Source organism: Lissotriton helveticus, chromosome 8 (assembly GCF_964261635.1).
Source record: "Lissotriton helveticus chromosome 8, aLisHel1.1, whole genome shotgun sequence".
NCBI classification, from domain to species: domain Eukaryota; kingdom Metazoa; phylum Chordata; class Amphibia; order Caudata; family Salamandridae; genus Lissotriton; species Lissotriton helveticus.
Genome location: NC_136069.1, coordinates 604127393 through 604152649, shown reverse-complemented (window position 1 = coordinate 604152649; position 25257 = coordinate 604127393). Strand labels below are relative to the sequence as shown.

Genomic DNA, 25257 nt, shown 5'->3' with positions numbered 1-25257 from the left:
AAGCGCAGACCGCACTATTACAGGAGTCTCACCTGACCGCAGGGGATGTGGCAAAACTGCACAAGTGCTGGCGAGGTGTCCTCTGCGCTACCACATACTCAGCATACACACAGGGGACTCTTATCTGGATCTGTCCGGAGATCCCATTCCAGGAGCAATCTAGAATGATTGACCCTGACGGGCGTTACGCCCTTATGCAGGGGCTCCTAAGCGGGCAGCTGGTGGACTTGGGGAGCATCTATGCGCCTAATGCAGACCAGAGTGAATTCTGGGATGCGCTTTCATTGCCACTCAGCTCTTATACCCAAGCGCCTTGGATCTTGGGAGGGGACTATAATTGTGCAAAACACGTCATTAGACAGGTCATACCCTCGCACCCAACATCCCCAATAGTGGTGCAGGCAATACACTTTACGGCATGGCCAACCCACTGGTCATTGACAGATGCCTGGCTCTCTAAATACCCAACTGCATAACTCCACTCATTTCACTCAATACCACATGATCTTAAGGTTCGGCTCCACAGCTTCATGTGTCCCCCATTCTCCCCACAATCCTGGAGGCTGATTATCTGGGGATGGACCAATCCGATCATGACGCCCACACTCTCACTCTTGCGTGGCACCCACCCCGACCACAGGTACCCACTTGGCTTTTGCCCAGGGACTGCCCGGAGGACCCGATATTCCGGTAGACACATGCAGAACATATACAGCACTATTTCTGAGAGAACACGAGCACAGCCAACACTAGAGCCACAGAATGGAACGCTTTAAAGAGGTCATTAGAGGTTCTTGCATCCAACACATCGCATGGGTGTGCCATGTCCTAGAGCGCCGCATTCACAACACAGAACATGCGCTGGCCGCACTCACATGCGTGGCTGACACCAATGCAGCTACACCCGCCCAAATGGCAGAAGCCAAAACCGCATATGCTGAAGCATTAGCTGATCTCTGCCGTGATAATTTTAGGGCATACGCTGCGCGGCTACACAGAGAAGGCGATAGAGCGGGTATTCTGCTGGCATGGCGAGTGAAGCAAGATATGAACTCCCACCGATCACTACGATCTGCACCGAAGGGGATGCCCTAATACATACGCTGGCCTCCATCCTAGACGTATTCCGACGAAACTACGCACAGCTATATGCAGCCCCGCCTCCAGTGGATGAGGTGCTCCTCACTCGCTTCCTGAGCAAATACCCATTGGCCCGCAGTGCACGTAGTGACAAGCCCATAACCGCAGTTGAGATCAGACAGGCACTCCAAGCATTGGCTACCTGTGAGGCCCCGGAGTTAGATGGCCTTCCGCTGGAATTTTACCGGACGTTTGCAAAACAGCTCATCCCGCAATTGGTAACACAGTTTCAGGCGGCTGTGGATGAAAGCCAGCTGCCACAATCCATGTGCGAATTGGTTATAGTCTCCCTCCTCTAGCCGGATAGAAACCCAAAACAAATGGGCTCCTATCGGCCTATCGCTCTCTTACCGGCTGATTATTACATTTTTGGGAAGATACTGGCAGACAGATATGCCACAGTCCTCCCGAAATTGATCCACCTGGATCAGCGTGGGTTTGTCCCGGGTGGGAACATCTCCTACAACATCCGGCACCTGTTTCACGTTCAGGACCAAACCTGAACTCTTTCCTCACAAGGCGTGCCTGGTCCTGGACTTGATAAAGGCCTTTGACACTCTTTTATGGCCTTACCTCTTCCAGGTTCTACATAGGATGGGAGTGGGACCCCAACTACATCAAGCTCATATACTCCGCACCGACCTCAAGGGTGCGGCTTGAACCCCTTATATCGCCGTCGTTCCCTTTACTCAGGGGTACATGCCAGGGCTGCCCGCTCTCTCCATTGCTCTTCGCCAGGGTGATGGAGCTGCTGGCAGTCCATCTTTGCATGGAGAGCGGGCGCAGGGGTATTCCTATTGCGGGCGCCACTCATGCAGTATCGCACTACGTGGACGACGTGCTTATCTATATCCGCGACTTTGCATCTGATCTCACCCTCATCATTCGCTTGCTACATGAATTAGAAGCAGTGGCGGGTCTTACAGTGAATTGGTCTAAATCGACACTCTATCCTCTCATTCACGGTTGTTCTCCTAGTCCGTTACGATTAGGTGGCATTAATATCTCATGGAGCCCTCAAACGATATGGTACTTGGGTGTTCGTTTATACCACACACTGCAAGACTGAAGGGAACTATCTCAGGGTAATGGCTGGTTTCAGGTCTTCCGTGCACTTTTGGAAAGATCTCCCCCTGGCTGTCATTGGCAAAGTCGCAGTGGCCAAAATGATATTGGTTCCGCGATTGCTCTATTATTTCACTAACCGTCCGGTGGTCCCTCCCCGTTCCCTCTTCTATGAACTGGACACCCTCCTTGGCACCCTTATTTGGGGCTCAGGTCATAGGAGAATTGCCCTTGCAAAGCTCCAGTTGCCCCTGACTCGGGGGGACTGAGCGCCCCCACCTTTAAGGCTTATTTCTTACCAGCCCAGCTTCAGTGGGTTTCGAGATGGACGGAGGGCCGCGCGCTGGGGAAACAGCCACAACTACTAGGCTCACTCCAACCCCAACCATACTTCGCATGTTGCTACCTGGGGCAGAGCCGTAAAGAGACCGGCCCCTCCAGATGACAGTGGCACAAGCCTGTCTGATGCGTATACACGACTGAACCGCAACGCGCCCATGTAATCTCCCGTCCCGTGGGGTTCCCTAGAGGCCGGGCACATTACACTGAGCGGATGCTCCATGATTGGACAGCACACGAGGTCACAGGGTAGGCGCTCTCTATTCGAATGGACAACTGCAGACATTCGCAGAACTGGCAGCGGATTTGGAGATTCCCAGGGGGCAAATTCTTTTGCATCAATAATTGCTAGAAGATTGTCGTAAAACATGGCACACTTTAGACACTGAGACCCCCACACACCGGGTGCTTCACACATTACTCCAGATGAGTCCGGGGCATCACCTTGTCACTTGGATATACAATGTGGTGAGGGCTCTACAACCAATCACCCTCACACCCCTTCGGGAAAAGTGGGAAGCTGAGTTTCAGAGGCCCCTACATGACAGGGAATGGGCCCGGGCATTAGAATTCCCCCAAAAAGTGTCCCGTAACTATCGTTTTAAAAGCATACAACTCCACATACTACACCGTGCCTATTTGACACCTGAGAAGCTCCAACAGTATTACCTAGACACGCCCTTTATTGTGCCCAAGAAGCCCAATGCCTGCCGCATCTTTTCTCCACATGTTTTGGGATTGCCCAACACTCCGTGATTATTGGACTGCAGTCCATGCCACCCTCCTCACAGTCAAGGGACTAACTGGCATTCACACATTGGAGGCCTGTGCACTAGGTATACGCAAGAGTCGTAAGTCACTGAAAGTAGAGACGCGGTTCATGTTTTTGGCACTGCTTCTAGCAAAAAGCTGCATAGCAATGCACTGGAGGGTGCCAGGGGGACCCCCGATAGAGGCCTGGCGGGGAGCGGTCACCAAATGGGGTGCCGTGGAAGAGGAGGTGCTACCTTCTGAAAAGCTTAAGGGTACCCGCAAGCACCCCATAACTATGGCACGGGCCATTATATTACACTCCTTTAAACAGGAAGCAGCGGAGAAACCACCATCCCAGAGCGCTCACTCCCCCACGGTGAATGTGCACGCCGTGGCTCTCCGCTGCAGTCCCTCCATAGAATAGGCACTTAATGGGTCTGAGATAGTAGCCTGGGGCATACGATTCATATACCACTCCTGGTCTGAGGCCCTCTACCCCCCTCTTAGCGCCGCACAACCAGAAATTCAATCTGGATGTTTTAATCCGCGAGCCCCGATTCTGCGATGCTATCATAGACAGAGAGTACCCCAGTTCTACTCCCCAGTTTTGAAGAGTATGACTGTAAAAATGTCTATCACTTGCTAGTGCTATTAGTGTACCTGGAAAGAAAAGGCTGCAGTACAATAGCCAGGGTATTGATGGCCGTTGGTGACTATGTAAGAGTAGAGAAGGGTACGATCATGAAAAGTTCTGGAAGAAACAGAGTAAATACAATGATAAATACATTCACTTACAGGGTGTGAAGACCATGCATTGGAAAGTCAGTGACATGGTACAAGTCAAATGGCATTAAGTACATAGGTATATAACAACAGGGTTGAACATTCCTATGAGAATTACAAAAGTAAAGGGAAATTATGTACTGCTAAAAAAACAAAAGATAGCGTGAGGCCATAGCCATTGCATTTAGTGTGCAAGTTCTGGTCTTTCTGGCTGTTTTGTGAGTTATGGATTGTAGAGCTAACCACACCTGCCAATTGTCAATGCTTTTTGGATTTCATCCATAACCATAATTGTAATTTAGCTATTGTTTCCTAAACTTCAGAGGTTTTTTCAAACATGCATTTTACTCGTATAAATGTTACTATATTTTCTCTTTAACTCTTTTAATTAATGCTCTTGTCTTTCACACAATGGAGTGCAGAGAGATAGGATTCCCTTTTGTCTTTGGCAGACCACTAATCATACAGTAGGTGATGTGAAGCTCATTAAGAAACACAGACAAAAGCATCATTTTTAAAACACATTTTTGTGACATTAAAACTAAATGTCTGAATTGGCCAAGGATTTAAGTGTATTTATTTAAATAATAAAACAATGCGAAAAAATGTTTCTAGAAGGTCCCTAGAAACATCTGTAAAAGTGCCTTTTCAAAACCCAGGACTGGTTTTACCAATTCAACCTACTATAGGCCCTAGATAGTAATAGATATGTTATTTCCTTGTCACTTTTGTTCAAGGCACATTTCTGTAACGTCCAATTTTTAAAACTGACCATGCCGCAACTTGTTTTTGCAGCTACAAGAAATTATTTCAAAAGGTATTCAAAAATAACCATTTTAACAAAAATCAAATGCCGCCTTTTCCGGGCTGCCCAATGGGAAATGTTAGACCTGGCATCCTTGGCGTGGTTTCCCCTATCCTTTTGCCGCTACCTCCTGTATTTTTGATGCTGTGCTGGATTTTGTTTTTGCTGGTTTAGATTCTTTGGGCACTTTGCCACTGCTGTTCAGTGTCAAAGTGCACGTGCTCCCTGTGTAAATTGTTATTGTGATTGGTTATCCATGATTGGCATATTTGTGTCACCAAGAAGTCCCTAGTAAAGTGCACTGAGTGTGCCAGGGCTGGTGATAACAAATGCTACTAGTGGGCCTGCAGCACTGATTATGCCACCCACATTAGTAGCCCTAAAATGGTGTCTCAGGCCTGCCACCGCAGTGCCTGTGTGCAGTCTGTGAACTGCCATGTCCTCCTGGTCAGTGTCCCCACTGGCCAGACCTAACCCTTCCCTTTCTGTACACATTGGTCACTCCTATGGAAGGCCCAAGGTACCCCCTTGGGCAGGGTGCTGTGTAGGTGAAAGGTAGAGCATGTACTAGTAGTGAATTACAGCCATTTTCGTTTTTCACTATTGTAAGGATATCTTGCCCCATACGCTATCATGGGGAATGCTGGCTACAGTGGCTACCAGCATATCTTCCCATAGGAGCAAGATAGGACATAAAAGTCTGGTATCCCTGAATTTAAAAACACATCTTTTAGGAAAGGTTGTTTTTAAATCCTGTGTTTGAGAACAGCAATTTTAGAAAGTTGCTGTTCTCTTGTCTGACCTTTCTGTGTGCCTTGGCCTGTTTGTGAATTGACTGTCTGGTTTGAGAGTGACAGAGGCTGGGAGCCCCCAGGAGGCTGGCTGAGTCAGCCCTAGGCTGAATGACTGCATCTGCATCTTGAGTGGTGGGAGGGGATAGCACCTGGACCTGAATAGGGCTATGCCTGCCTCCCATAATGCTGGCTCCACCTCCTGCTGGGCGGCTGACGACCCTGCCCCTCTCCCTGAAAGGAGAGGCCAGGAAAACAAAGTGCTCAAGGAACACCCAGAACTGGTTCAGACCATGCTCAGAGCCCTCCTGCACAAAGGGATCAAAGACTTTTAGAGGTATAAGTACAGGACCCCTGACTACAGAAATTTAGATCATCCTGGAATCAAGAAGGAACCTCTGCCAAGGAGAAAGCAGAAACTGAAGAAGGAAGACTGCCCTGCTGTTGCTCTGCTAGACTGACCTGCTGTTGCTTTGCTGCCAAGGAGAGGGGAAGGACTTTACTTTGTGCTGTGTCCCCTTGCTTTAAGGAATCTCCAAGGGCCTGAGAAGAGCTGGCTCCCTGTTAAGAAGTCTCAGGAACAAAAGGACTTCACCCCCATCTGTGGTTCCTCTGGAAGTTGTACCTGTGTTGGGAAGCTGGAAACCAAGCTTTTAGGGAACTTTTCTGCAAGTTTTATCGCATCCCCGCATAGCAAGAAAATTCCTGCTGCTACGAAGACCGAGATCGTCGCAGCGCCTGTCGTCTCTGCCTGAAGACGTCGCATCCTTCATTTGCGTGAAGATTTCTGTCACTGCGAACATCGTTGCAGAGCCTGCCGCCGCTGGGTTAGATCACCGCATCACGTCACTGCGAGAATCGTTGCAGAGCCATCGCATCCAGGAACTGCGAGTGAAAGATCGCCGCTGAGCCGTGCATCGTTGCCCCGGAGATCGTCGCAGTCCCTCAAGATCGCCGCATCGAGCATTTGCGAGCATTTTCCTACGGAACCTCCACACTGAAATCCATACAAAGGTATCGCCTCCCTCCCCGTACAGACCGGATTCGTCGCAACACGCCCGCTAAGTCCAGCGGGGTTGTCGCATTGCCTCCCCAAGGTCTCAGGAGTGACGCATCGCTTGTTTTCCACCGCACAACCTTCTGTTTTGGAACTTTGTTGCATTTAAAGGTACTGTTGGCTAAACGTGACGCAACTGTGAACTTTTCACGCAGCTGTGGATTATTTTATCGCAACTTTAAGAACTCTTTTGAAACCATAATCATGAACTGTGTATGTTGGATTTTTGTTGTTTTGGTCTTGTGTAGTTTAGATTAAATACCTTTATTTTTCTAAACTGTTGTGGAGTCATTTTGTGGTTTTTTCACTGTGTTACGGTGAGTGTTGGTACAAATACTTTACACATTGCCTTTGATAAGCCTTGACTGCTCATGCCAAGCTACCAAGGGGGTGAGCAGGGGTTATCTAAAGAGTGTTTCTTCCTTACCCTGACTAGAAGCAAGGGTCCCTATTTGGACAGTGGTACCTACCTCTGCCAACTAGAGACCCCTAGTTCTAACAGGCGATCAATCAATTTGATATGACTTATCTTTCTAGAATGCCTCTATGATATGTAGTAGTAGTAGTACTTTAATTATTGATTAATAAAAATCATTACAATCAAAAATAAAACACAATTGGTTAAGAGCATTACTTTTTGCCAATAGAACACATATACTACTTTGTACTGAAAAGTTAGCAGCAATGGTTAAAAGTGCCTGTGCCAAGTATTTTAGTAACAATAATTAAAGTGCAATTTTGCAGAGTCTTGTATTTAGCAGCGATAATTAAAGTGAAATTGTGCAGAACCTAACAGCTGGAAAGCATTTTCAAACTGTTAATTAAAATTAAAAAAAAATCCTCGTTAGAACGGACCCACACAATAGATACCCACAGATAATTAATCTGTATTACGATTTAACCATTTGTTACGAACAATTTAAAAAAAATATATTTTTAATAAAAACCTTTTTTTTTAAATCTCGAGTTTGTTTTTCTAATTACTATAAACTATTGAAACCTTTTAGAACTTCATATTCAGGGTCATACACAAGACTTTAGGAACTATTTTCATTTTAACATTAATGGAATTAGCGACATTATCCTGCAATAACAATCACTCTAGGCAAGCAATTGATGTTGGGAGTCGCACTTGGAGAGTAACTTCTTTACTTCGATAAAAACGAACTTTACAAATTGTGAGGTCAGGCGGGGCATATTCCCAGTGAGACAAGTTATAATAGCTTGTCGACATATTCTCACCCCTAATTCGTTAAAGATGGGTTTCAACAGAACCTTCCTCTCTTCTAACAGCTGAGGACACGTTGTTACAATATGCATTAGAGATTCTTTATAGAAACCACATAACCTACAGCTTTTTGAGGACCAGTTTTTTTCCCGTGTAAGAATTCCGTGCTTTGAGGGAAATAATTCAAACCGTAACAACATATATTTTCTCCTAAAAAATGGTTTTAAATGGCTCGTGAGATATGATTGAGGTTCTAATTTGATAAATGAGTTAATAACTGACCAAGAGTAACTCTTTTTTGCGAGCTCATCTTTATCAAGAAGGCTCGATTGAAGAGTGGCTGATCTATTTATTGTCTGTTTGTACACCGCTTTGCTCCTGACTTCTTCCTCAAAAGGCGGAGACTTAAAGTTGTTTAAACTCTCTATTAGAAAAGCTCTCCAGCTCCTAGCATGCTCATACCTCATTATCTCCTGCCAATATTGGTATGCAAGGGTGCCCTGGTCTGAATGAAAAAAAGAATATAACGATTTTAAAAAGGCAGATTGCCTTAACAGAGATTGCCTTTTCAGACCAAAATTCTAATCGGACATTGGCATGCCCCATGTACCTGGGAACCCCAAAGACAGATTTAAAAACTTTTATTTGTAGGTCATCATGGATTTTCGCGTCTTTCCCACGAAAAATCATTGAATCGTAAGCCAAAGAAAGGATCAGCTTTGCTTTCATAACCTTGAGTAGATGTTCATGGTTTGGACAAGACAACTTATCTCTCAACTTTCTAAAAGCAAAGGACAAGGCTGTCGCTTTTGCTTTGAAGTTAGTAAAGTGCTGTTTAAAAGACATATTACCGTTGAATGTTATTCCTAGATACGTATAATGTTTCACAGTTTTAATATGTAACCCGTTAATCTTCCATTCTTTCTTGTCTGTGTTTTGTATCACCTATTGTCATTATTTTTGTCTTCTTGGTATTTATTTGTAAACCGTTAGAGGAGATATAGTGGTTAAATGAATCGACTAATCTTCTTTGGCCAATGGCAGTATGGCTTAACAATATGGTATTGTCAGCATATTGTAAATATTTGATTTCTTGGCCTAAGAAGGTAGGTGAGTGGGTGTTACCTTCTTTCAAATACAACAGTAGGTCAGCCATAAAAAGATTAAAAAGGCATGGGGGCAGGACGCAAACCTGTTTCAGACCACTCTTAGTTTCAAATCGGCAGGTTGTACTTCTGCCGCACCGACTTTGATCTGGACCCGTGTGTTAGTATATTTAATCATGTCGAGCAATTGGTTTGGAATACCCCATTCAGAAAGTTTAGCCCAAAGTAGATTACAGGAGACAGAATCAAAAGCGGCCTTAATGTTGACAAAACAAATATATAGCTTTTGCTCTCTATACTTTGCTCTTTCAGCCAATAAAGTCAGTAAGGTCAAGTTCATAGTCATTGACTCGCCCCATTGAAAAACTGTTTGGACTGTTGGAATTAAATCTTCTTTTACACCCCATTCTTCCAAGTCATTAAGCAGACAACTTGAGAAGATTTTTGCCTCCACATCTGTTAGGGAAATTAGACTATAATTTGCAGGGTTGTCCTGTGGACCACTTTTGTAAATCGGCTGAATTATGCTTCCTTGCCATGACTCGTGGACCGTTTTGAATTTAATAACATCTTTGAACAAAGTCGTTAACATCTCTGACCAAGGATCAAAATTTGTTTAAAAATTAAATTTGGAATTCCGTTAGGGGCGGGCCAGGCCCACCATTCAATTTAATCCTGCTTATTGCCATTTTTACTTGTTCTGTAGGCCATATCTCTTTCAGTTGTGGCGCAGCTTCGATATAGTGCCAGACATTCCTAGATGTTCCACCTTATTCTCTGTTTGACACGCTTGACTTTTGACAAACAGCATTATTATTAAGCAGTATGTTCGGGGATGAACCGTAAAGATTAGAATTAAAGACGCCCAGCAGGATTCAGTGATGTTAGCGCTATTCCCTCTTTTACTACCATTTTGGAGATTGTTTATTATGTCCAGAATAATTTTGGATTTTAAGTTTTGCATGAGAAATATAGCTTGGTCCATATTCCTTCATAGTATGTTTGTTTGGCTTTCCATATTTCGTTTTTATATTGTCTTCTGGACCTTTTTAATTTATGATGCTCCAAGGTTGTTTGTACTCGGTTTTTTAAGAGTCTCCCTTATAGCTTTATTAAGTTGTATTTTTTGGAGGAGCAGCCAATTTGTATACCATCCTGATTTTTTATGCCTCATAACGGACCCTTTTGATGTGGTAGGAGGAAAACGATCCAAAAGGGAATTGCACAAACAAGGCCAAATATTAACCATAGACTTCCCTTTTTTTCCCAGTCAGTGCTTTAGCAATTGCAAGTTCTAGGAATTCCCATATTTCCTTTTGATTTCTCGAAATCCACACTAGCCTTTTAAGGCTAAAGGCTGTTGGCACGATTATCGTGGATCTTGCGTCAGGCAGGTGGACAACTGATCATGCCAGGGAGATTGTGGATTGTGATCACTTTCTATCCTAGACATCACTTGATAATCGTAAAGGGAGGATGTCAGCTCCATTGAGATGATGGAATAATCGATGATGCAGAATTGACCTGAATTTTTTTAATGTTGGTACACTCTTATTGTGAATTTGGACTCTATGATATGTTCTAGCACATTCTGAAAATATAAGTCTTTTTGATATCGTTATCCTCTAGCTGTGTTTTTTGTTTTACAGGATTTTAGCAGTACCAAGATCTACTTATTTAGTCAACCTATGTTATGGCCATTCTCTAGGGGGGGCTCAATGGTATATTCATTCACTCATGCCTCTCCCATTATTTAATAAGCAAATATTAAGATTATACAAAGAGCCTGGGAGATTTAACATGCCAACATATTTATGGGAATGTCTGTTCACAATACATAGTATCTAACATTTTTACTATTAAATATGCTTGTCACTTAATGTAATGATTCAGAAATAGGCAAATTGAGACACCCTATGAGGCTTAAATCTGTCCCCTACATGTGGCACACCAGCAGTCTCATGTAATCTCACTGATAGGATTATGAGTCGATAAAATATCACTGTATAGGAAACATAACAGTATTTTTTAAATGTATATTTTACATATTATTCTTATCCAGAGAGCCTATTATGATACCAGAACATTTTAAGGTGAGATTTTCTAAACTGATACCTGTAACAGGTGGTATCAGGGTTCCTTTCATTACCTTAGTTGATACAAGCAATTTAATATTTTTTTGTTCACAGGCAGTAGCGGCTGCTACTGAGAAGTAGTGGTGTGGCAGGGAGGGAGGTGGGATCAAAAAAAGGTAAAGGGGAAAAGGAAAAAATTAACTTACCTTACCGATGGCCACCTTTCCTCTGCTTCGTCGACTCTTCGGTCGACGACGCAGGAAGCACCCAAGCTCCTGATTGCCCTGACCAATCACAACGCTGTCTTACAGCATCATTGTGATTGGTCTCGGCACCGTGGTTCGGCACTCAGCGAGGGCTTGGGAGGCTGGGCATGTTCTCCACAGGGCTGTACAACCAAGGCCAGTAGAGTAAATGCCAAGTGCGCATGACTGTTTGGCTGGCCTGAGATGGCTGGCCAAACCCTCATGCTCACTTAGGAGATTGCCACCACTCATACCCTTGCTCTTTGTGAAGCACAGCACCGCCAGCACCTTTACATAGCCAATAATGACAAATTAAATGATAATAACATTGTCATTATCACTTTTTTTTCTTGCGTGGCGACGGTCCTCCATCTTAGCGGAGGAGCCATCCCTGTTCACAGGTTTCCTTCCTGAACATTAGCAAGTTAATGGTAATTGTGCCACAATTAAATACAGCTTCCAAGGCTACTTTTCTGCTGTTTCTCATAAACCTTTTTATTCCAGTAATCACAGTCTTTTGTTATTACAATTTAGTATGGGAGCTGCTTCGGAATTTTCTTCTATCGACTTCTTAATTACAAGAGCCAAATTTATAGGGCCAGGTGTAATTGTGATATTGAAAAAGATAAAGATCTACTCAATGTTCATATGCCATTAGACGGGTTTACTGACTGAACACAACCTTTTAATGACAAACATAACATTGATTTACTTTACTGAACTAGCTAGGCAGATGGCTAACAAATGCCATAATGCTATGTGCCAAGGTTTCATGGAAGAATAGAGCAGAAAATATAATGCGATCTGTCATCTGAAACATGTACATTTTCATTTGTGGTTCGTATGGAAAAAAGGACTTTAGTTGATGGTATTTATTGAAGAGTTGTATATTTTTAAAGCTTCATGTTTGCCATGATGTGCTTTGGCTAACAGTATCTTGATCAAAGATTATACTTAAAGCAGTTAATTTCCTTATGCTTAACTTCCCCTCAGAAATGCCCCAGCTGTGTATTCTCACACATTCTAGGTGCTACTTTCTCTTTGGTTTTAACAATCAAAGTTTGAGTTACGGATTCTGGGTTATGCAATGTGGTACCTAATTTTGTGTCATTTCTGTTGCATTGTCTTCCTTTTGCATCAAACTATTCCCGATCAATAGCTTTTTAATGCCCTATTAGGCGATAAACCTACTGGGAGCTATTCAGAAACTGCATTTTGGAATACAATTTTATTTTTCTCTTTGTATTAAGTTGCCAAGCAATAGAAAAAATATAGTAGGCATATATCATGAATTACTAAGATGACAGCAATTCCATAGTACAGTGCTGAAAAGGATAGACAAGCCATGACAGTCTACAGCGGAAAGTAAACAAATGGGGCGATAAAAAGGGGCATTCATGAAAAACAGCCACTCAGTGAGTCACATGCCAGTATTCACAATCCAGTTGGCTATATCAATAGTATCCATTTGCTGCAGTAAATCCCATAGGCTCAAGTACACTGAGTAATTAGAAGACAGGGTTCATTTACGGGTCATGATATAGTGCTTATATTAGGTTCTAAGTCATGAGGGGTATGAGCAGACCATCTAGGAGTGTCAGGCCGCTGCAGAAGGTGTGATGTTCCACATCCACTGTGGGGTGATTATGCGCCTAAATGGATCAATTCACTTCCCTCTTCCTTGTGGCAGCCAGGGTGGGTTCCACCACACCCGGGTGCCCAGGGGAGAGTGATTCATCCCGCGAGTCTCCCGCACCCGCTGCACTCCAAGTCAGCACCAAGCAGGCTCATCAATAGTTCACAAGCAGCAGCCAAACAATTTACTTGAGTATGAAAGCAAAGCAAGAAGGCATTTCTAGTGCCAAGCGCAGTCCCCAAAAAGCACAGATAGGGGAACCGAGCAATGCTTGCACACGTGAGCAGCCCCCATCCCTCGAACACCAGAACAGTCAACCTAGTGCAAATAATTGTGTGTATGGGCTAATCACTGCACAGTCATTTATGTGTTTATTTTTTTAGGTGGCCGGCGCCGGGGCATTCATTTCAAGCATATTCCTCAAACCATGCGGTCCGATGCAGGGAGGCTGTGGCGTCTCTCCACACATAGCAGCACCCGCCCGTTGTCACCCTGCTGGCCTCCACATGTCAGGGGCATCCACCAGAGATGCACTACCTGGGCCCCACTCACCTCTGGCACCCACAAAGAAGTCAGTGCAGCAAAAGTGTATATTCCTGTAGACTTCCAACCGTGCTGCTCGAATCAGTGCCCCACTCAAGTGGCCCGACCCAACCGCCCACGGTCACGTCCACAGGAGCCATCCACTCAGCCAGGGCCCAGGCTCTCATCTCCCAATACTTGTCCAGGGGTGGCCCAGTGAAATCCTTGCGAGGGGGGGGTCACACCACAGGCGGCAGCAAGAACAGCACATCTGCCACATTGCTGTAATGGTCCCTTGTCAGCACCACCACTCAAGCAGTCTCAGGCCAGGCCCTCCTGCAAAATCACAGCTTTGCTGTCTTCCTTAGGTCAGATCAGCTGATCAGTCGAGCTCCTTGCTAAGGCTGGGCGCAGTAGGCATAGTGGGGTTACGTGGAGCGCCACAGAGCTGAGAAAAAAATCTGTGTCACTCCGCGTAGCTCTGCTGCACCACCTGCCTCCCACCCACCCTATTTGCAATTAATACAACTTTTCAAAAACGCCTTTAAAATGAGTAAAAAGAACCTTACCTTAAGCTGTGGTGTCCCCGGGCAGCCCTCATCGTCTTCATCGCGTTCTCTGTGAAAACTTCACATTTATTTATTTATTTAAAAGGCGTTTTTGAAAAGGTGTATTAATTGTAAATAGGGCGGGTGGGAGGCTGGGGCTGGCCTGCTCCGCTCCGCCATGGAGTGCGCAGAGATTTGCCTACTCCGCATTCTCTGCGGAACACAGAGTAGGTAAATCTCCGCACACTCTGCGGTTGGAGCGGAGCTCTCCGTCCATGGTTACTCCTTGCACAGTATGCATCGGGGGACAAGGCATAAATTAATTGACCTCCGATGCCTCGTTTAAGATGGATAATTGCTGGAAACTAATTTCCAGCAGGCAGAGCCACGAAAGAGTGCAGCCATCTTGCGGCGGAAGTCTCTAGTGCCCCCTGGAGTAATTATTGTTGCATTGGAGAACATGCTGCAAAATCTATTCACAAACCTATTTGAGGAGTTTATGCCTCTACCTTGTGTATAGCTATATGTGTGGAGATATCTGCCTCAACTCCGTAATTTCCGCACAACTAGGTATAGATTTTAGTAGGAAATGTAGGAGAAGCACAGAGGAGTAACTGGAAAATGGGAAATATTTATCAGTCAAGTGGATGGGATTAGGGAGGAGCACAGAGGGGATTAAAGCGGGTTAGAGAGGGCCAGCAAGTGGTTTATGGAGGGATGTCAACCCACTCACAAAAGAGTAATGGAGCTACTCACAAAGGTAGGTAACACTTGTGAGTAATTTACATGTGTAAATTTACTTTTACGTAACTTTACTACTTTTAGTTATTCACAAAATCCGAGTGTAAAGTTACTCAAGAGTGAAGACTTACAGAGCTCCTCCCCAGGAAAAGGGGGTGGAGCCAAACTTACAAATGTAAGTTACTGCTAACATTACTAATAAAAAAAAAGTAGTTCACTGCTCCAAATACTAGTGATTCCTTCACTCATGACACCCTACTTCTCTTCGAAGAAAATAAATTTGTCAGCCCCACTCCACACACTGTTGCTATAGCTACATACTCCCTCAAAGCATTGTTTACCTCTGCTCTGGCCCATCAATGCCATGCTTTCCTCTGCTGTTCTCTTCTGGTTTCCAGCCTGCACAATTTCCCGCCAGTCAGTTGTGCTGGTATACAGCATAGTTGTACACCACATGCTGGTAAACTATGACTGTGTGCAAAGCATGCAGGAGCAGGAAAAAGTGACCCATTTTCTCCTGTTTGAAGTTCCTAGCTACTCAGGACTTCACAGGTGAAGCATTTTTTCTCCTGCTCTGAGCCTGGAGTTAAGTCATCACAAGTTACTCCAAATGTTTAGCCAGAAAGTACATTTTCAATTAAAGCCTGAAAATGTCCTTACCGTTAGAATAAAGTGAAGGTTTCTTGAGGAGCATTTTGACTGTAACTAAGTTCAAATGTCAAAGGATATTCTCAGTAGCCAATGAGTCTGTGATTGATTTGCCAGCTTCAGTTGCATTGCCTCTTCAGACATGCATTAAGTCTACCGCCACATAAAATGGGATATTTGCTTAATGTAATGGTCTGTGAATCTATAATCTCTGTTTGCAGCATCTGTTCTGCCCTTCAGCAATTGAAAATAACAATCCTTTCAACCCTTCATTTTTCTGCAGTTTTGATCCATTTTATAAGCATTGCAGAGTCTGGTTGTTTCTAGGCTCACATATTTATAAGGTTAGATCAGGGTGTTTAGTTATACAAACCACACAATTGCTACAAATGGTTTCTTGAGTACATTTGTTATATTAGCAGTAATAATCACCTATCATGCGTTTGTTATGTATACTAAATGTTTACACTTTAAACCTAACAGTGTTCATATTCATCTCATAGGCTATTTCTGCTAGGCAGGATAGATAAAACATGAATGTGTCATTCTTGTTTTTATAATCTAGATATCAAATAAAGGAGTGCAGAGTACATATCTAAAGCAAACAATTATATGCTTTTACTAGGATACGTCTTATTCCATGTATTAAATGCTTCCGCATTTGTTGTTAAATGCTTCTTTATCCTTTTATATGGTTTAGGAAACCAATAATGTATATTTCGTGGCTTATCTGGAAATATAGATAAATCCCTTTTGAAATCTTTTTAAAAAAATGTGGTTTGAATGCATATTTGTAATGCAAGCAGATGCACATCAGCCAAGATAGAAGGTTGCTTTTAGTTAGCACCTCATGATATTGGCAAAGTAGCCTGGTCTAGAGAATGTTACAGCTATTATGTTCATACCGTCCCATATATCTAATTATTGGTATTCCATTTTTTTCGCCTACTCTTTGTAACTAAAAAGAGAGATGACCTACTTTAATTTATTAACAAACTACTGTGTATTCTGCATGAGTCCAGAGATAACAATGACTGACTAAATTATCAGACACAGCTATTTTTCCAAGGAGGAGGACAAGTATACATCAACTTCTAAGTTCTCTGAGGCTTTAATGAAAAATCACTTACCTATAATTATAGCACTCTATTCACAAAAATATATTTGCCTATAAACATCAGAATATGTCTGAAAATATCACATTTATGCCTGCCAGGAACTAAGAAAGTGATTTCCGACATGCGTTAATACAGTTACTACTGTGTATTTCTCTGCCACGGTGATAAATCTGCAGTATTAAATCCCGCTCAAGGAGCGGGAAGTGGCTGTTCCAATGCGTAATGTACATTAAAAAGTTCGAAATGCCCACAAACATGTATGCTTGTGGGCATTCCCATATTCCAATTCAATCTCTTCTCATGATGAAAATAGCTAGAGAATGACTCCAGCCAGTGGCTAGAATAATAATCATCCAAGGATGCTAAGGGGATTAATTACCCCTGTTTGCTGTTTTCCTCACAAATAAAAAAATGCATTTGCACTGTGGGCTCCCTTCCATATGTATACTTTCACAGAAGGGGAAATGACCTGGGTGCACATGCTACATGACATTCTCAGTAGTATGCCTGGAAACCTGCACCTAGCACATCTTTCTAGATATACTTCTGTGAATAGGAAAATTGTAAAAACATGTTCAGGTGCAGATGTAGATTTCCCTGCAAACTGATATTTTTTTTCCTGACTAGGGCCTATAGAGTTCTTCAATAATAAATGCAATGCACACTTTGATTAAGAAATCATTGAGCAGTGAACAATCAACTAAGCATAAGTTTAATCCCTTTTAAAGGGTAGTCACTGCATAAATGTTTTGTTACATTTTGGGGTCAACGTGAATACAAGATCAGTGTACTTGAACTGTATTAATTAATCACTTAATTGTACAATGAACAGAATAGCTACATGTTTACTTTTGGTTATTTTCTGTAATTAACATATATATTTTTTCTTTTTTTTACAAATGTCCGGTCTAGACTCATCTGACTGATCCTAATGGGAGTTGGATGAAAGGCATCTTGGTATAAAGTCCATGAAGTCATCTATCCTCAAGAAGAGTGGGGTAAATATTAATTTTCCATTCTTAAATATGCATGCTGAAAACATCTGAAGAAGTAATAAACATTAACTGAAGTTAATTAGCTTTATTTTCACACCAAAAATTAAAGCATGGGATCTTACAAAGCTTCAACGTGTATACCTTTTTAGATTACACTATTTTTGATTGTTACCTTTCAAGACCACACAGATGAATGTCTGTGGTATTGCAGGTTTAGATTAAGTAAATGAAAGGTTAATCATTGCATTGTATCATACATTTTAATGGGCTGAACCTTTTTAAGGCTAACACAGGTAGTATACTAACTAAAGTCCAACAATATTCTTAATCAGTATATTACAGACTATGTTGAAGTGGCTATGTTGAAGTGCTCCTTGTCCGTGGGCCTCCAATTGACTGGGAATTGAAAGTATTTACCTGCCCATCTTTGCTAAATTTTAAGTTGCCCTATTAGTAATTTCCTATCTTAGGCCTCAACCCTAAAATGTAATGTTGGTTTTGAGCTGTTTGCAACCACATACACTATGCACACTATAGAAGCAGGGGCTGAGCCTGCCCTAGAGCAACCCGCTACACTATGGGTGACTATGATGTCTTTAATTTCCAAAGTAACTTCATTGATGCATTATCACAGAGGAGCTTCATGACCCAGCAATTAGATAGCTTTGCTGTCAAATTCTTTAAAAGGTTTATGTGTTTTAGTTATTTATTTATAGTGTTGTATTAAGGGCAAACTTGACAATCAAGGTGTCAGGGCGCTGTGCAAAGAGACAGTTGAATGAAGGTTGGGGTACAGTAAACCAGCAGTCTCTTATGAAACGCTGTTCATAGGGGTCAAAAAGCGGGGCACAAAAATAGCAGGATACAATTTAAAATGTGGTACAAAAATAGTAGGATACGATATAAAATTATGAAACACTATATATAGAAATTGAAAGTGGGTACCAAAAATAGTAGGATGCAACATACATTGAGGTGATTGAACAGTTTCAAAATAGTTCTTCTATGTCACATTTCTGTCTAATAGTAAAGCTTTAACTTCTTTCTTGAAATGTCTGCATGAGTTAATTGATCTCGATGAGAGTGGTAGTGAGTTCCTTTTTTTTTAAGCAGATTCAGCGATAGTGCGGCCATGTGTTTTCCTTTTTAGATCAAGCAATCAAGACCTCTTGTATATACTTTAGTATATACTTATATGCGTATGTACTTTTTGGGCTCTGGAGATCAGCCCGCGGACTTGTCTGCTTGTGCTTAGGGACTTTTTTTTTCTGTTCAACTGCCTCTATTTAACTGTCTTGATAGAAAACGACCAGTAGAGGTCAGTAAAATACCAGAATTGCTTTCTGCTGAGGGACTTTCGTTTTTTTATTTACCTGGCAAATTCTTCTATTTATCTTTCTTGAATGAAAATGACCAGCAGAGGTCAATAATATACCAGAATCACTTTAGCATTCTCTAGATTCCAGTCCACAGAACTTGTCTGCCACGCATACTCGTAGACAATAATATTTTTTTCAAATCTTGGATTTTCAGTTATATGACCACTGAAGGCCCTGATTTTATATTAAAAACAGACCTTTTGACTATACCATTTCCCGCTGAAAGGCAATATTTCTCTCGATGTCTTCCCATACCTGCTGTGTTACGCCGTTCAGTGCTTACTTTCCCTCCATGTTAAAAAACAGTAGCTGTTTCAGCAGCCAGGCTAATGTGCTGCATAGCTAAATACGTAGAAGGTCCCAAAGGCGAAACTGATTGAATTGCAAATGCTTGTTTTAAATCTGTGTAGTTCAAGTAGGAGGGATATTGCACTTCTAGAATCTCGTCCACCTCCTAATAGTTTGATCTTATTCATCATGTATTTAGGACCAGAATTGTATAAAGCTTTGTGTGTCAGACATGCCACCTTCAGTTGGATCCTAGCTTCAACTGGGAGACAGTTGAGGGCTCTGAGTGATAGGGAGACATGATCAAAATGACATGTGCTTGTTAGAAGGCTTGCTGCTGCATTTATTGTTGCTTTCATTGAGGCTAGGCTGAATTTAGGTTGTCCTATGAGTGTGGCATTCCCATATTCCAGTCTTAGAGGCACTAGAGATTGAACTGCCGTTTTGAGGTCTTCTAGCGGTAAGAAGTGTTTTAGTTTTCTTAGGTGGTACAGATGTAGATTGGCGCTTCTGGTTGCAGCTTTTACATAAGCTAGCATGTTTAGATCTGGTTCTAGTGTGATGCCTCATGATTTTATGGAGTCATAGATGGTTAGGGTGCAGTTTAGTGAATTCAGGTTAAGGTTATGGTTGAGGTTGCCGGGATACAAGATAAGAAAGAATTCAATTTTTAGTGGATTTAGTTTTCGATGGTTGCATGCCAGCCAGTCCTGTGTTTTCCTCAGGGTGTCATTCAGTCGCCGGATTTTCTCTTGAGAGGGGAGTTTGAGGGAGAGTTGAGTGTCGTTTGCATACATGTGGTAAGAGATTTTTGATTGTTTAATGATTTCAGTGAGTGGTTCCATATATAAATTGAAGAGTTTTGGTAAAATTGTAGATCCTTGCAGAACACCCCTGTCGATGTATGCTACATCAGATAGGATGTTGCAGATATTGACTCTCTGATGCCGGTTCAGCAGGAAGGTGGTGAACCATGAAAGGATGGCTGCTGATATACCCATTCTGGCTTCAAGGCTCTCTTTAAGGAGTTTGTGTCAGACTATATCAAAAGCCATTGATAAATTCAGAAGTATTAGTAGACAGGATTAGTTTTGGTCTAGTTTTTCATAAACCAGTACTTGTCACTATTATCACCGTACTGTGTGTGCCATAAATAATTGTATTTCCCATCCATATGGGAGAATGTAACATTTGGTATTGTTGACAACTTTATTGGTGGTTGAAACTTCCTAAATGAAATTCTCTGATATCAATACATTTTCAAAAAAAACTCTGTACATGGTATTTCCAAATATTGAAGTCAAGACCTCCATGTGATGGATCACAGTGCATTGAAGGAAGAGGAAAAGCAACAGGGGTTCAGCAGAAAGTAGTGAGTGAGTAGAAAGAAACACAGCCTAGTCTTTATAAGAATTTGGAAAATATGTTAGCCACATGGTCTGGTCAGCATTGCATGCTTCTCTACTAAAGATTCACACACTTGCTATCAACCATATTTTGGTTGAGAGTTGTGATTAATGTAATACTTGAAACCCAGGAAGAATAGACTAAAGGAAGAAACCTGTCTTATAGTGGAAGCAAGAAGTGAAATAGACCAGAGAGGGAAACATCTGAAAAATTAAAATGATACCTTGCAGCCACAAGCTTGCGGTTTAAAGGCTTGTGACCCTAACCCTACTATTCTACTCAAATGCCATACCAAAGACACAGATAATCTCCTACCGTTTCAATGCGAAAACCATAGGGTGGAGTTTAAATAAAGTAATTTGAATTTTTCAAGGTACCTATGAAGTAAGTTCAGAATGTTTATAGGCAGTGCTTGTCAATTATTGAAGAACAATCAGAGGATACAGAAAATACTAAAAACACTTCCTAGACCAGAGGTAGTATGAACTAGTAGAAACAGTAATAGGAAAAGAGGGCAGATCTGGAGAGAAACAGGGATGCATTTTACAAACAACACCTACACAAGTGGTACTTTTTGCCAGGTGTGGTGCAGGGCATGTAGATTGCTATTAAAGCCCTTTTGTAATAGCAGATGCGTGGGTGGTCATTCAAAATTGCAGAACTTCTTTTAAAATCTCATGAGGATTTTGCCACACCAATGGCAACTCAAAGCATCTGTCCTCATGCAAACCAGGTTGATTGATACCCAAAAAACGGATTGGCCATATGCTGTTAAAGCATATGGAGACGTGATGTGTAGGCACATTAATCGTTTTTTTAGCAATAATACAACAATCCCATGGCTCTTTAATTATTTCCTCATTACAAATGCGGCCACACCTTGACAGAAATGATGGTCATCTTACACAATAGATAATTCCTTTCACACAACCTTTACATTGGTGGAACAGAGGTAAAGAGCACTACTCTTCCTCAATGAAATATTGACTAGGGGAGGCATAAAAATAAGCCCACATTTACTGTGACTGGTGAAGGTACTGTGATCACCACTTAAAACCCCTATTTCACCAAGGCCAAATATGAAGAAGAAAAAAATGAACAAGAGTAAATATCAAACAATTAATGTAAGGCAGATTAAACTGTGCAGATATCCTCCTCAATATATTTAGGCATCAGACATTTAATTTCGATTCCTACATGTCTTAATCAGGCCCATCTCCTGAAAACTTTGCATACAGCCCTCCTACTATATACTAATATCTCTTGTTTGTGTATTCTTCTAAGAAATGTTAGTAGTTTAAAAGATGTGTGCATTATACAATCCATAATCATTGTCTTCCAAATCTGGTTTCTAGACAACTCACTGAAATTAGACATAAGATACCCAAAATAAGGAAAGAATATGTGTATATGTACTGTAGTATTTATATTTAACATGTTGTCATCATCATCATGTTAAAGCCTTTTCAGCTTGGGAACTATGGCACTATCTTAAGTACATGAGTCCATATCAAACAGCAGATCATCTAACTCACATTCACAAAGATGTCCGTTCATACAAAACATCTGACTGGTAAATCACAAAAGCTTCAGGCTTTATTTTCCTATATTAAAATTCTCATTTGCTAAAGCACTTAGGGGCTTATTACGATGTTCGGCTGACTTGCATCTGCCCGACACCCTCGTGGAAATGTGACCTACTGACCTGCGGTTGGCAGTCCGGGTCATCTATTTACGACGTGACCTCACTTGGTGTGGTTGCATACTCCCAGTACTCTATGCGAGATTGTGTTACAGCCATTAACCAGTCCTAACACAATTTCCCATAGAGAAATGAGAGAATGTGTTCATCCCTGCACCCCGTGGCAGGCCTCTCAAGGTGCCTGCCACAAGGTGTAGGGATCAACAAGGGGGTCCCCAACCCCAACCGGAGGCTGCAAACAGAAGGGGGCTCTGCTAGGGGTCCCCAAACACGCTTTCCGACAGGCTTTCCATGTCGGAAAGCCCGGCATGGAAAGGTGTCAGAAACAGTACATCGTAATCCAGACGGCGTAAAATGCCATCTATGTGGGTAACGGGCTGGCTTCCGACTGGTCGACGGGCTTCTTGAGCCCGTCATAATACTGCAGGAATGACAAGCTGGTTTCAATTCTGACCGGTTGTATTGTAATCAGCTGGTCAGAATTGAAACAGACAAACTCTGCCGGAAAGCCTCCGACATAACGTCTGAGGCTTTCTGACCGAGATCGTAATTGGCCCCTCGGTGTTAATATTGTTGCTTGAAAGGTCGCGGGTTCACTAGATTTGTACTGACTTTGTATCACATATCTCTAACATATTTTTGGGAAATGCATTGTGATTAGCGTGTTTGTTGTCCTTGTAAGATCTTATCTTTTATGACTATTTGTATTTTAGGCTCATAATGTACACACTAACATTAATTTAAATAAAGATGTTGGGAGCTTTGAATCAACGCAAATTTGGTTGCCTTGGTCTTTTTGTTATTTAGTGGCTTTTCATAAATGTTGTTGCTTCAAAAGTATTCTTCTTATAATACTTTACTGTAACATTATTTTTGGAATTTGCTTATAGATTACCTAAATTCCCTTTTGTGATTTTTTTCAGTGACAGTTCTTGCTAAGGTTTGCATTTATGTTCCATTTTGTAATAAAGTGACATTTAAAATAAAAGATTTAATTGAATTGAAGCAACAATATCTGCCTGAAAAGATAAAGTAAACCAGCAGAGCATGTCAACTTAAGTGACATATCAGTAATATATGTCGAAATTGAAGGCATGGAAGATGCATGCAGTGGTTCAGTGTTGTGATTACATATCAATCAATCAATCAATCAATCAGAGTACTTGTAAAGCATGCTACTCACCTGTGAGGGTCTCAAGGCGCTGAGGGGAGGGGGTGCAGCTACTGCTTGAAGAGCCAGGTCTTGAGGAGTCTTCTGAAGGCAAGTAGGTCTTGGGTCTGCCGTTGGTGGGTAGGGAGGGTGTTCCAGGTCTTGGCGGCGAGGTAGGAGAAGGATCTGCCACCAGAGGTTGTTCGTTGGATGCGGGGAACAGCGGCGAGGGTGAGGCTGGGAGAGCGGAGCTGGCGGGTGGGTGTGTAGAAGCTGAGTCTGCTGTTAAGGTAGGCTGGTCCGGCATTGTGGAGTGCTTTCTGTGCGTGGGGAGGAGCTTGAAAGTGATCCTCTTGTCGACGGGGAGCCAGTGTAGGTCTCTCAGGTGGGGGGTGATGTGGCTGTGGCAGGGGACGGTGACGATCAGTCTGGCAGAGGCGTTTTGGATGCGTTGTAGTCATAGTAGGTGTTTGGCTGGGATTCCTGCGTAGAGTGCGTTGCCGTAGTCCAGTCTGCTGCTGACAAGGGCCTGTGTCACCGTTCTTCTTGTTTCGGTCGGGATCCACTTGTAGATCCTGCGGAGCATGTGGAGGGTGTTGTAGCAGGAGGAGGAGACGGCATTGACCTGTTTAGACATGGAGAGGGATGAGTCGAGGATGAATCCTAGGTTGCGTGCATGGTCAGTGGGTGCCGGTGCTGTTCCCAGTGTGGTCGGCCACCAGGAGTCGTCCCAGGCTGAGGGGGTGGGTCCGAGGATGAGTACCTCCATCTTGTCCGAGTTCAGCTTCAGACGGCTGTTCCTCATCCAGTAGGCGACGGCCTTTATTCCCTCGTGGAGGTTGGTTTTGGCTGTGTGCGGGTCCTTAGTGAGGGAGAGGATGAGCTGGGTGTCGTCAGCGTAGGAGATGATATTGAGATCGTGTTGGCGGGCCACTTGTGAGAGGGGGGCCATGTAGATGTTGAACAGCGTCGGGCTGAGGGATGAGCCCTGGGGGACGCGGCAGATGATGTCGGTGGCCTCGGATCTGAATGCTGGGTTCTGCCGGAGAGGAAGGACGTGGTCCAGTCAAGGGCCTTCTCTTGGATTCCGGCTTCCAGGAGGCGTGTCTTTAGAGTGCGATGGCAGACCGCGTCGAAGGCGGCTGACAGGTCCAGGAGGATGAGGGCTGATGTTTCGCCCTTGTCTAATTGGTGCCTGATGTAGTCTGTGGCGGCGATGAGGGCTGTCTCGGTGCTGCGGTTTCGTTTCGTCTGAACCAGGACTGGGACGGGTCCAAGATGTTGTTGTCTTCCAGGTGGCAGGCCAGTTGCATGTTGACGATTTTCTCGATGACCTTCACCGGGAAATGGAGCAGGGAGATGGACCGGAAGTTCTTGAGGTCCTTGGGGTCCGCCTTGGGCTTCTTGAGGAGGGCGTTGATTTCGGTGTGTTTCCAGCTTTCCGGGAATGTCACTATTTCGAAGGAGATGTATGTAGTTGGGGTGCGTTGGCAGCATCTGCTTTGTTGAATACGTGGTGTGGGCACGGGTCTGACGGAGATCCTGAGTGGATGGAGTTCATGACCTTGCATGTCTCGTCGTCGTTGACGTTGGACCAGGAGGTCAGGCGGTTGGCGCTGGTGGTGTTCACAGGGGAGGTGGGGTCTGGCGTATTCGGGGCGGTCATGGTGTTGAAGCTGTCATGGATGTCCGTGATCTTGCGGTGGAAGAAGATGGCCAGTGAGTTGCACAGTTCT

General features: G+C 43.2%; 1 protein-coding gene across 1 annotated transcript in view; it reads left to right on the top strand.

The window, feature by feature from the left end:
- Window positions 1–25257, top strand: part of KLF12 (KLF transcription factor 12) — a 1139352-nt gene that overhangs the window by 402611 nt on the left and 711484 nt on the right. The window contains exon 3 of the mRNA XM_078657427.1: window positions 17513–17598. Within this exon, the coding sequence (XP_078513553.1) occupies window positions 17569–17598 (30 nt within the window). The 5' untranslated portion in view covers window positions 17513–17568. The remainder of the gene's footprint in view (window positions 1–17512; window positions 17599–25257) is intronic.